The sequence below is a fragment of the Oncorhynchus masou genome, unplaced genomic scaffold, assembly GCF_036934945.1.
Source record: "Oncorhynchus masou masou isolate Uvic2021 unplaced genomic scaffold, UVic_Omas_1.1 unplaced_scaffold_1729, whole genome shotgun sequence".
In the NCBI taxonomy this organism is placed as follows: domain Eukaryota; kingdom Metazoa; phylum Chordata; class Actinopteri; order Salmoniformes; family Salmonidae; genus Oncorhynchus; species Oncorhynchus masou.
Genome location: NW_027016810.1, coordinates 62,501 through 75,695, shown reverse-complemented (window position 1 = coordinate 75,695; position 13,195 = coordinate 62,501). Strand labels below are relative to the sequence as shown.

At 45.2% G+C, this 13,195-nt stretch overlaps 1 protein-coding gene across 1 annotated transcript in view; it reads left to right on the top strand.

Annotated features, from left to right (window-relative positions):
- The first annotated feature begins 5,143 nt into the window (after positions 1-5,143).
- The window catches only part of LOC135539180 (voltage-dependent P/Q-type calcium channel subunit alpha-1A-like), a 69,341-nt gene continuing 61,289 nt past the window's right edge, over positions 5,144-13,195 (top strand). Inside the window, exon 1 of the mRNA XM_064965013.1 lies at positions 5,144-6,858. Coding sequence (XP_064821085.1) covers positions 6,563-6,858 — 296 coding nt within the window. The 5' untranslated portion in view covers positions 5,144-6,562. The remainder of the gene's footprint in view (positions 6,859-13,195) is intronic.

Below are 13,195 nucleotides of genomic sequence, written 5' to 3'. Positions count from 1 at the left end.
CATAACTCACAGTAGGCCTACTATTGGTGACCAGTCACAGGATGGTAGTAGAGCTAGGCTGCAGTACTCCCTCAACATTAACCATAACTCACAGTAGGCCTACTATTGGTGACCAGTCACAGGATGGTAGTAGAGCTAGGCTGTAGTACTCCCTCAACATTAACCATAACTCACAGTAGGCCTACTATTGGTGACCAGTCACAGGATGGTAGTAGAGCTAGGCTGCAGAACTCCCTCAACATTAACCATAACTCACAGTAGGCCTACTATTGGTGACCAGTCACAGGATGGTAGTAGAGCTAGGCTGCAGTACTCCTCAACATTAACCATAACTCACAGTAGGCCTACTATTGGTGACCAGTCACAGGATGGTAGTAGAGCTAGGCTGCAGTACTCCTCAACATTAACCATAACTCACAGTAGGCCTACTATTGGTGACCAGTCACAGGATGGTAGTAGAGCTAGGCTGCAGTACTCCTCAACATTAACCATAACTCACAGTAGGCCTACTATTGGTGACCAGTCACAGGATGGTAGTAGAGCTAGGCTGCAGTACTCCCTCAACATTAACCATAACTCACAGTAGGCCTACTATTGGTGACCAGTCACAGGATGGTAGTAGAGCTAGGCTGCAGTACTCCCTCAACATTAACCATAACTCACAGTAGGCCTACTATTGGTGACCAGTCACAGGATGGTAGTAGAGCTAGGCTGCAGAACTCCCCAACATTAACCATAACTCACAGTAGGCCTACTATTGATGACCAGTCACAGGATGGTAGTAGAGCTAGGCTGCAGTACTCCCTCAACATTAACCATAACTCACAGTAGGCCTACTATTGGTGACCAGTCACAGGATGGTAGTAGAGCTAGGCTGCAGTACTCCCTCAACATTAACCATAACTCACAGTAGGCCTACTATTGGTGACCAGTCACAGGATGGTAGTAGAGCTAGGCTGCAGAACTCCCCAACATTAACCATAACTCACAGTAGGCCTACTATTGGTGACCAGTCACAGGATGGTAGTAGAGCTAGGCTGCAGTACTCCCTCAACATTAACCATAACTCACAGTAGGCCTACTATTGGTGACCAGTCACAGGATGGTAGTAGAGCTAGGCTGCAGTACTCCCTCAACATTAACCATAACTCACAGTAGGCCTACTATTGGTGACCAGTCACAGGATGGTAGTAGAGCTAGGCTGCAGTACTCCCTCAACATTAACCATAACTCACAGTAGGCCTACTATTGGTGACCAGTCACAGGATGGTAGTAGAGCTAGGCTGCAGTACTCCCTCAACATTAACCATAACTCACAGTAGGCCTACTATTGGTGACCAGTCACAGGATGGTAGTAGAGCTAGGCTGCAGAACTCCCTCAACATTAACCATAACTCACAGTAGGCCTACTATTGGTGACCAGTCGAAGTCGCAACAGGATGTTGTGAAGTGTATTGCAGTATTTGTTAAATGCACTTTAAATACATTTTGATTGTATTTTATTTTGTAGAATAGAGCTAGCTACTCTCTCTTCTGGCAACACATGTGTGCAACATTAGCCATAACACACAGTAAAACATATTAGGCTACTAAGCTACACCTAAAGGCTATATATTACATTAGCTTTGGGTTGATGTAGCCTAATACACCCAATATAAACCTCAATATATAACCCAATACCCTGTATGTATCCTAATATATACCCCAATACCCTGTATGTAGCCTAATATATACCCCAATACACTGTATGTAGACTAATGTATACCCCAATACCCTGTATGTAGCCTAATATATACCCCAATACCCTGTATGTAGCCTAAAATATACCCCAATACACTTTATGTAGCCTAATATATACCCCAATACCCTGTATATAGACTAATATATACCCCAATACCCTGTATGTAGACTAATATATACCCCAATACCCTGCATGTAGACTAATATATACCCCAATACCATGTATGTAGCCTAATACACCTAATATATACCCAAATACCCTGTATGTAGACTAATATATACCCCAATACCCTGCATGTAGCCTAATATATGCCCCGATACCCTGTATGTAGCCTAATACACCTAATATATACCCCAATACCCTGTATATAGACTAATATATACCCCAATACCCTGTATGTAGACTAATATATGCCCCAATACCCTGTATGTAGCCTAATATATACCCCAATACACTGTATGTAGCCTAATATATATCCCAATACACTGTATGTAGACTAATATATACCCCAATACCCTGTATGTAGCCTAATATATACCCCAATACACTCTATGTAGCCTAATATATACCCCAATACCCTGTATGTAGACTAATATATATCCAATACCCTGTATGTAGCCTAATATATACCCCAATACCCTGTATGTAGCCTAATACACCTAATATATACCCCAATACCCTGTATGTAGCCTAATATACCTAATATATACCCCAATACCCTGTATGTAGACTAATATATACCCCAATACCCTGCATGTAGACTAATGTATACCCCAATACCCTGTATGTAAACTAATATATACCCCAATACCCTGTATGTAGCCTAATATACCTAATATATACCCCAATACCCTGTATGTAGACTAATATATACCCCAGTACCCTGTATGTAGCCTAATACACCTAATATATACCCCAATACCCTGTATGTAGACTAATATATACCCCAATACCCTGTATGTAGACTAATATATACCCCAATACCCCGTATGTAGACTAATATATACCCCAATACCCTGTATGTAGCCTAATACACCTAATATATACCCAAATACCCTGTATGTAGACTAATATATACCCCAATACCCTGCATGTAGCCTAATATATACCCCAATACCCTGTATGTAGCCTAATATATACCCCAATACCCTGTATATAGACTAATATATACCCCAATACCCTGTATGTAGCCTAATATACCTAATATATACCCCAATACCCTGTATGTAGCCTAATATATACCCCAATACCCTGTATGTAGCCTAATATACCTAATATATACCCCAATACCCTGTATGTAGACTAATATATGCCCCAATACCCTGTATGTAGCCTAATACACCTAATATCTACCCCAATACCCTGTATGTAGCCTAATATATACCCCAAATACCCTGCGTGTAGACTAATGTATACCCCAATACCCCGTATGTAGACTAATATATACCCCAATACCCTGTATGTAGACTAATATATACCCCAATACCCTGTATGTAGCCTAATATACCTAATATATACCCCAATACCCTGTATGTAGACTAATATATACCCCAGTACCCTGTATGTAGCCTAATACACCTAATATATACCCCAATACCCTGTATGTAGACTAATATATACCCCAATACCCTGTATGTAGACTAATATATACCCCAATACCCCGTATGTAGACTAATATATACCCCAATACCCTGTATGTAGCCTAATACACCTAATATATACCCAAATACCCTGTATGTAGACTAATATATACCCCAATACCCTGCATGTAGCCTAATATATACCCCAATACCCTGTATGTAGCCTAATATATACCCCAATACCCTGTATATAGACTAATATATACCCCAATACCCTGTATGTAGCCTAATATACCTAATATATACCCCAATACCCTGTATGTAGCCTAATATATACCCCAATACCCTGTATGTAGCCTAATATATACCCCAATACCCTGTATGTAGCCTAATATATACCCCAATACCCTGTATGTAGCCTAATACACCTAATATATACCCCAATACCCTGTATGTAGCCTAATATACCTAATATATACCCCAATACCCTGTATGTAGACTAATATATACCCCAATACCCTGTATGTAGACTAATATATACCCCAGTACCCTGTATGTAGCCTAATACATCTAATATATACCCAAATACCCTGTATGTAGACTAATATATACCCCAATACCCTGCATGTAGCCTAATATATGCCCCAATACCCTGTATGTAGCCTAATACACCTAATATATACCCCAATACCCTGTATGTAGCCTAATATATACCCCAATACCCTGCATGTAGCCTAATATATACCCCGATACCCTGCATGTAGCCTAATATATGCCCCAATACCCTGTATGTAGCCTAATACACCTAATATATACCCCAATACCCTGTATGTAGACTAATATATACCCCAATACCCTGTATGTAGACTAATATATACCCCAATACCCTGTGTGTAGCCTAATATATTCCCCAATATATACCCCAATTCCCCATATGTAGCCAAATATACCCAATATATACCCCAATACCCCATATGTAGCCTAAAACACCTAATATATACCCCAATATATACCCCAATAAACCATCTGTGGCCTAATATATACCCCAATACACCATATGTAGCCTAATATATACCAATATATACCCTAATATCCTGTATGTAGCCTAATACACCTAATATATATACCCCAATATATTCCCCAATACCCCGTGTCTCTCTCTCTCTCTTCATCGCATTACAGTATGTGTAAATAGCGAAAAGGGCAAATTGGACTGGGTACGGTTTATGGTGCTGGTGCTTTTGACACTTGGCGTCGTGTAGAGCCAGAGCCAGAGGGAAGAGCCATGAGCAGCTTGCTTCTCCATCTTGCTGCTTGGATAGTTACCGGAGAGCTACCGGATAACGGATAAGTGAATCGGGGCGGGTGGCTCGAGGCACATCATGTGCTGCTGCAAAGCTTGGCCAGAGATTTGAGGACGGCGCTCCCGTAGCATTAAATTGATCAGATGCCCTACTCTAGCTCAACCTGCCAGCTGATCGCATAGAAGGAAAGCAAGCTCTCTCTCTCTCACTGACTCACTCCCTCTCTCTCCCTCCCTCTGCCTATCTCTCTCACTGACTCACTCCCTCTCTCTCCCTCCCTCTGCCTATCTCTCTCACTGACTCACTCTCTCACACACACTTGCTCAAGCTCCCCGGATTTTTCGGTCTCCAAGGCTTTCAGATCTCCAAGACCATATAGCCTCCGGACCGACGTTACCGCGAGTGACAGAACGTTCCCCCGAGGGCGAGGTGAAAAGAAAAGGGATTCCGTACCGGTGGGCGGGTGGCGTGGGCTTTGGTTTTTGGTTTGGGGGAGCGTCGAGCTTGGGGGGGGGGTGATGGAGGCAAAGCGGTACCTTGGCTGCGCCCGCGCCTTGCCTGGTGGCGGAGGAGACACGAGCTGCTACTAGAGAGAGAATCCAACTGACCGCGTTCAGCCGCTGTAGCTGTCGGTCGACGTCTCCTGCACAGAATTGATGATGCCACTTCTTCACACGGCCGTTTTCACCTCATCCATTTTAGGATTCTATTCACACATTCGGATTCTTCTCCGAACCTTGGAATATAGATGATTAGCGTGGCATAGATTTTTCTCTTTTCTCCTCCTTCCCTTCCCCTTATTTTTATGTAAAGGAGAGAAAGGGAAGAGCAAAATTCGGGACAGCCTGTTTTCATAGACTATAGACTGTATTTTCAACATCTCCAAACGCATGCTCTCTTGCTCACGCCCCAACCTGAGCACCACGGCTTCTTGCTTTGAGAGAGAGAGAGAAGAAAACTAAAATCACTAAATATCAACAAATGTGACTTAGGGTTAGGTTTTTAGGAAAGCCCTATCGGCGACATTTGAGGATAAGCCAAAATAGAGGAGGCATACGGCTGGATTTGGCTATTGCTCGTCTCTACTATAGGCTAACAAACATTGCGGATGGTACTGAAAATTATTAATTATTAAGGATTTTCGCCCGTTTTCTATTCTCGGCTATTTTTATCTCCAACGAGGACAAGGCAACTGCAGATCCTCTCAAGCTGAACTACTGGAGGAAAAGACGCAGTATATATATAATGTAGGCTAGTTATTTAGAAATGATTGTTAGATTTAATTCATCACCTTGCTGTCATCCATAGCTTATTATTGCATAGGATTAGGGCTAAATGTATGGATTTGTATACCTAGTGAAATGTACCACCGTGTTTGCATGAGGATTCTGTCCTCCTCCAATGAAACACATCAAGGATGCCATCCTCCTCTTTCAATGAGATAAAAAAAAGACATTGACATTTTTGAAATTCATTTTGGGAATAGCTTCTTACATCATCAATAGGCTAAGATAGCGATTTTTAACCACGAATTGCTCTCGCCTGGAACAACAAACCACACCACCACCTCTCTCTCTCCCACATCACCCACCCGTTCTCCATTTCCACTCTAAGCACACACAGCGAGAGAAGTGAGGCCACCGTTTGCTCTCTCCTCAGCTCTCCTCTGTGCTCTAGCTCTCTCTCCTCTCCTCAGCTCCCCCCCCCCTCTCTCCAATGGAGGTGTCTTGGCCGTGAAGACCTGCTAGAGTGAGAGAGTATTGTAGATCTATAGACTAACAGACAGACCGACAGAGCGACAGAAAGACCCACTGCCACCTATAGGTTCTGCATGTGTGTTTCCTCCGGAGATCGATGGGGTGTAATGTGGAACGATCACTGTGACTATCCTCTCTGGTTCTTAACGATCGCCGTCTGGTCTCCCCACTCCCTACAGAATGGCACGCTTCGGTGACGAGGTGCCGAACCGAGGAGGTGGAGGAGGCGGAGGTGGAAGTGGAGGCGGTGGCAATGCCGGTCCTCTGGGGGCCCCTGGCCGTGGCGGGAGCCGGCAAGGCGGACCCCCGGGGGGCCAGCGTGTGTACAAGCAGTCGATGGCCCAGCGGGCCCGGACTATGGCTCTGTACAACCCGATCCCGGTCCGACAAAGCTGCTTTACACTCAACCGCTCTCTCTTCATCTTCAGTGAGGACAACTTTGTGAGAAAAGCTGCCAAAAAGATTACTGAATGGCCATATCCTTTTATAACCTAATGGTGAACTATCATATCAGATCGAATGGATTTAAGGTACTGTACAAATGTGTGTTGTGTGGGATTGTGTGTTAGGCCTATGTGTTGTGTTGTGTGGGGTTGTGTGTAAGGCCTATGTGTTGTGTTGTGTGTTAGGCCTCCTATGTGTTGTGGTGTTAGGCCTATGTATTGTGGTGTTAGGCCTGTGTGTTGTGGTGTTAGACCTATGTGTTGTGTTGTGGTGTTAGGCCTATGTGTTGTGGTGTTAGGCCTATGTATTGTGGTGTTAGGCCTATGTGTTGTGGTGTTAGACCTATGTGTTGTGTTGTGGTGTTAGGCCTATGTGTTGTGGTGTTAGGCCTATGTATTGTGGTGTTAGGCCTATGTGTTGTGGTGTTAGACCTATGTGTTGTGTTGTTAGACCTATGTGTTGTGGTGTTAGACCTATGTGTTGTGGTGTTAGGCCTATGTATTGTGGTGTTAGGCCTATGTGTTGTGGTGTTAGACCTATGTGTTGTGTTGTGGTGTTAGGCCTATGTGTTGTGGTGTTAGACCTATGTGTTGTGTTGTGGTGTTAGGCCTATGTGTTGTGGTGTTAGGCCTATGTGTTGTGGTGTTAGGCCTATGTATTGTGGTGTTAGGCCTATGTGTTGTGGTGTTAGACCTATGTGTTGTGTTGTGGTGTTAGGCCTATGTATTGTGGTGTTAGGCCTATGTGTTGTGGTGTTAGACCTATGTGTTGTGTTGTGGTGTTAGGCCTATGTGTTGTGGTGTTAGGACTATGTGTTGTGGTGTTAGACCTATGTGTTGTGGTGTTAGACCTATGTGTTTCTGTGTTAGGCCTATGTGTTGCGGTGTTAGGGCTATGTGTTGCGGTGTTAGGGCTATGTGTTGTGTTGTGGTGTTTGGCCTATGTGTTGTGTTGTGGTGTTAGGTCTATGTGTTGTGTTGTGGTGTTAGGCCTATGTATTGTGGTGTTAGGCCTATGTGTTGTGGTGTTAGACCTATGTGTTGTGTTGTGGTGTTAGGCCTATGTGTTGTGGTGTTAGGACTATGTGTTGTGGTGTTAGACCTATGTGTTGTGGTGTTAGACCTATGTGTTTCTGTGTTAGGCCTATGTGTTGCGGTGTTAGGGCTATGTGTTGCGGTGTTAGGGCTATGTGTTGTGTTGTGGTGTTTGGCCTATGTGTTGTGTTGTGGTGTTAGGTCTATGTGTTGTGTTGTGGTGTTAGGTCTATGTGTTGTGTTGCGTGTTGTTGGTTGGTTGGGCCATAGGGCGAGAGTTAATACAACAGTTTAATGCCATATACAGCAGTCCAATTGGACTTAAGATACTATACTGTTGGGTTGTGTGGTGTGTGGTACATCCAGGTCTATGATATGCTATGTGTTGTGGTGTGTGGTACATCCAGGTCTATGATATGCTATGTGTTGTGGTGTGTGGTACATCCAGGTCTATGATATGTTATGTGGTGTGGTGTGTGGTACATCCAGGTCTATGATATGTTATGTGTTGTGGTGTGTGGTACATCCAGGTCTATGATATGTTATGTGGTGTGGTGTGTGGTACATCCAGGTATATGATATGTTATGTGGTGTGGTGTGTTGTACATCCAGGTATATGATATGTTATGTGTTGTGGTGTGTGGTACATCCAGGTCTATGATATGTTATGTGGTGTGGTGTGTGGTACATCCAGGTCTATGATATGTTATGTGGTGTGGTGTGTGGTACATCCAGGTCTATGATATGTTATGTGTTGGGTTGGTTGGACCTTGCAGAGTTGTGATATGAATTGATGAATGATAATATAGGCCTATGAAATGAATAAGACGTCAACTGGAACTGGGTTTGGGTGGTTGGGTGGTTGGAACTGGGTTTGGGTGGTTGGGTGGTTGAACTGGGTTTGGGTGGTTGGGTGGTTGGAACTGGGTTTGGGTGGTTGGGTGGTTGGAACTGGGTTTGGGTGGTTGGAACTGGGTTTGGGTGGTTGGGTGGTTGGAACTGGGTTTGGGTGGTTGGGTGGTTGGAACTGGGTTTGGGTTGTTGGGTGGTTGGAACTGGGTTTGGGTGGTTGGGTGGTTGGAACTGGGTTTGGGTGGTTGGGTGGTTGGAACTGGGTTTGGGTTGTTGGGTGGTTAAAACTGGGTTTGGGTGGTTGGAACTGGGTTTGGGTGGTTGGAACTGGGTTTGGGAGGTTGGGTGGTTGGAACTGGGTTTGGGTTGTTGGGTGGTTAAAACTGGGTTTGGGTGGTTGGAACTGGGTTTGGGTGGTTGGGTGGTTGGAACTGGGTTTGGGTGGTTGGAACTGGGTTTGGGTGGTTGGAACATAGTGTGAAAGAGGACTGTGAGGAGGATGATGATGAACATAGTGTGAAGGAGGACTGTGAGGAAGAGGAGGATGAACATAGTGTGAAGGAGGACTGTGAGGAGGATGATGAATATAGTGTGAAGGAGGACTGTGAGGAAGAGGAGGATGAACATAGTGTGAAGAAGGACTGTGAGGAGGAGGAGGATGAACATAGTGTGAAGAAGGACTGTGAGGAGGAGGAGGATGAACATAGTGTGGAGGAGGACTGTGAGGAGGATGATGATGAACATAGTGTGAAGGAGGATTGTGAGGAGGATGAGGAACATAGTGTGAAGGAGGACTGTGAGGAGGATGATGATGAACATAGTGTGAAGAAGGACTGTGAGGAGGAGGAGGATGAACATAGTGTGAAGAAGGACTGTGAGGAGGAGGAGGATGAACATAGTATGAAGGAGGACTGAGAGGAGGAGGATGAACATAGTGTGAAGGAGGACTGTGAGGAAGAGGATGATGAACATAGTGTGAAGAAGGACTGTGAGGAGGAGGAGGATGAACATAGTGTGAAGAAGGACTGTGAGGAGGAGGAGGATGAACATAGTGTGAAGGAGGACTGTGAGGAGGATGATGATGAACATAGTGTGAAGGAGGACTGTGAGGAGGAGGATGAACAAAGTGTGAAGGAGGACAGTGAGGAGGAGGATGATGAACATAGTGTGAAGAAGGACTGTGAGGAGGAGGAGGATGAACATAGTGTGAAGGAGGACTGTGAGGAGGATGATGATGAACATAGTGTGAAGGAGGACTGTGAGGAGGAGGATGAACAAAGTGTGAAGGAGGACAGTGAGGAGGAGGATGATGAACATAGTGTGAAGGAGGACAGTGAGGAGGAGGATGATGAACATAGTGTGAAGGAGGACTGTGAGGAGGAGGATGAACATAGTGTGAAGGAGGACTGTGAGGACGATGATGATGAACATAGTGTGAAGGAGGACTGTGAGGAGGATGATGATGAACATAGTGTGAAGGAGGACTGTGAGGAGGATGATGATGAACATAGTGTGAAGGAGGACTGTGAGGAGGAGGATGATGAACATAGTGTGAAGGAGGACGGTGAGGAGGATGATGATGAACATAGTGTGAAGGAGGACTGTGAGGAGGAGGAAGATGAACATAGTGTGAAGGAGGACTGTGAGGAGGAGGATGATGAACATAGTTTGAAGGAGGACTGTGAGGAGGATGACGATTAACATAGTGTGAAGGAGGACTGTAAGGAGGAGGAGGATGAACATAGTGTGAAGGAGGACTGTGAGGAGGATGATGAACATAGTGTGAAGGAGGACTGTGAGGAGGAGGATGAACATAGTGTGAAGGAGGACTGTGAGGAGGAGGATGATGAACATAGTGTGAAGGAGGACTGTGAGGAGGATGATGATGAACATAGTGTGAAGGAGGACTGTGAGGAGGAGGATGAACATAGTGTGAAGGAGGACTGTGAGGAGAAGGAGGATGAACATAGTGTGAAGGAGGACTGTGAGGAGGATGATGATGAACATAGTGTGAAGGAGGACTGTGAGGAGGATGATGATGAACATAGTGTGAAGGAGGACTGTGAGGAGGATGATGATGAACATAGTGTGAAGGAGGACTGTGAGGAGAAGGAGGATGAACATAGTGTGAAGGAGGACTGTGAGGAGGATGATGATGAACATAGTGTGAAGGAGGACTGTGAGGAGGATGATGATGAACATAGTGTGAAGGAGGACTGTGAGGAGAAGGAGGATGAACATAGTGTGAAGGAGGACTGTGAGGAGGAGGATGAACATAGTGTGAAGGAGGACTGTGAGGAGGAGGATGAACATAGTGTGAAGGAGGACTGTGAGGAGGAGGATGAACATAGTGTGAAGGAGGACTGTGAGGAGGAGGAGGATGAACATAGTGTGAAGGAGGACTGTGAGGAGGATGACGATTAACATAGTGTGAAGGAGGACTGTGAGGAGAAGGAGGATGAACATAGTGTGAAGGAGGACTGTGAGGAGGCGGATGATGAACATAGTGTGAAGGAGGACTGTGAGGAGGAGGATGAACATAGTGTGAAGGAGGACTGTGAGGACGATGATGATGAACATAGTGTGAAGGAGGACTGTGAGGAGGATGATGATGAACATAGTGTGAAGGAGGACTGTGAGGAGGAGGATGATGAACATAGTGTGAAGGAGGACTGTGAGGAGGATGATGATGAACATAGTGTGAAGGAGGACTGTGAGGAGGAGGAAGATGAACATAGTGTGAAGGAGGACTGTGAGGAGGAGGATGATGAACATAGTTTGAAGGAGGACTGTGAGGAGGATGACGATTAACATAGTGTGAAGGAGGACTGTAAGGAGGAGGAGGATGAACATAGTGTGAAGGAGGACTGTGAGGAGGATGATGATGAACATAGTGTGAAGGAGGACTGTGAGGAGGATGATGATGAACATAGTGTGAAGGAGGACTGTGAGGAGGATGATGATGAACATAGTGTGAAGGAGGACTGTGAGGAGAAGGAGGATGAACATAGTGTGAAGGAGGACTGTGAGGAGGATGATGATGAACATAGTGTGAAGGAGGACTGTGAGGAGGATGATGATGAACATAGTGTGAAGGAGGACTGTGAGGAGGAGGATGATGAACATAGTGTGAAGGAGGACTGTGAGGAGAAGGAGGATGAACATAGTGTGAATGAGGACTGTGAGGAGGAGGATGAACATAGTGTGAAGGAGGACTGTGAGGAGAAGGAGGATGAACATAGTGTGAAGGAGGACTGTGAGGAGGATGATGATGAACATAGTGTGAAGGAGGACTGTGAGGAGGAGGATGAACATAGTGTGAAGGAGGACTGTGAGGAGGAGGATGAACATAGTGTGAAGGAGGACTGTGAGGAGGATGATGATGAACATAGTGTGAAGGAGGACTGTGAGGAGGAGGATGAACATAGTATGAAGGAGGACTGTGAGGAGCAGGAGGATGATAAACATAGAAAAAAACCTGTTAGGAATTGAAATAAAGAAGCTAACGACAGACTCTCTCTGTCTCTCTCTCTCTACATAATTAGCTCTCTCCGCCCCTTCCTCTCTGGTTTTTACTAGATGGTTTTCAGCTACAGTCAGATTTAACTTTTCGTAGCAGGTCAGGAAAACTTACACAGCAGGTTAGGACATTTATTTAGCAGGTCATGAGAACTTACACAGAAGGTTAGGACATTTATGTAGCAGGTCAGGAGAACTTACACAGCAGGTTAGGACATTTATTTAGCAGGTTAGGAAAAGGGTTAGGGTTAGCTAAAATGCAAAAAATGCTCCCCGACTTTTTGACATAGCCCTCCTATCCATCTCCCCCTCTCCCCTGTCATCTCCCTCCCTCCCTCCCTGTCATCTCCCTCCCTCATCTCTCTCTCTCTTTTGCTCTCTCCCTTGTCTCTCTCTACCTCTCTTTCTTACTCCACTTCCCCTCTTCCCCCCTCTTCCTCTTCCTCACTTTTTGTCTCACATGATGAAAGTGATTGTGGCCAAAACACACCCAGGACGTGTGAAAACCACACAGACGACTAGAGAGAGGAACAGATGGTGTCAAGAGAGAGATGGAGAGAGAGAGGGAGGGGAAAGAGAGAGAGAGAGATAGTGGGAATGCGGGAAGGAGGGAGAGAGAGAGGGAGGGGAAAGAGAGAGAGATAGTGGGAATGCGGGAGGGGGGAGAGTGAGATGGAGGGGAAAGAGAGAGAGATAGTGGGAATGCGGGAGGGGGAGGGAGAGTGAGATGGAGGGGAAAGAGAGAGATAGCTAGAAGGAGCAGACTGATGCATGGTGTTAGGTCATTAATACCGTTACAATTCAAGTGTGTGTGTGGAGTTGAACACTGATAAATCAAGACGAGTGATTCAATCAATCGGCACTTTTTTCAGACACTATGAAGATGATTGTTATGCAAATTAATATGTACAACAGACACACACACATACCCTGGTCTCTGCCTGGCCCATAAAGATGGTGTCTA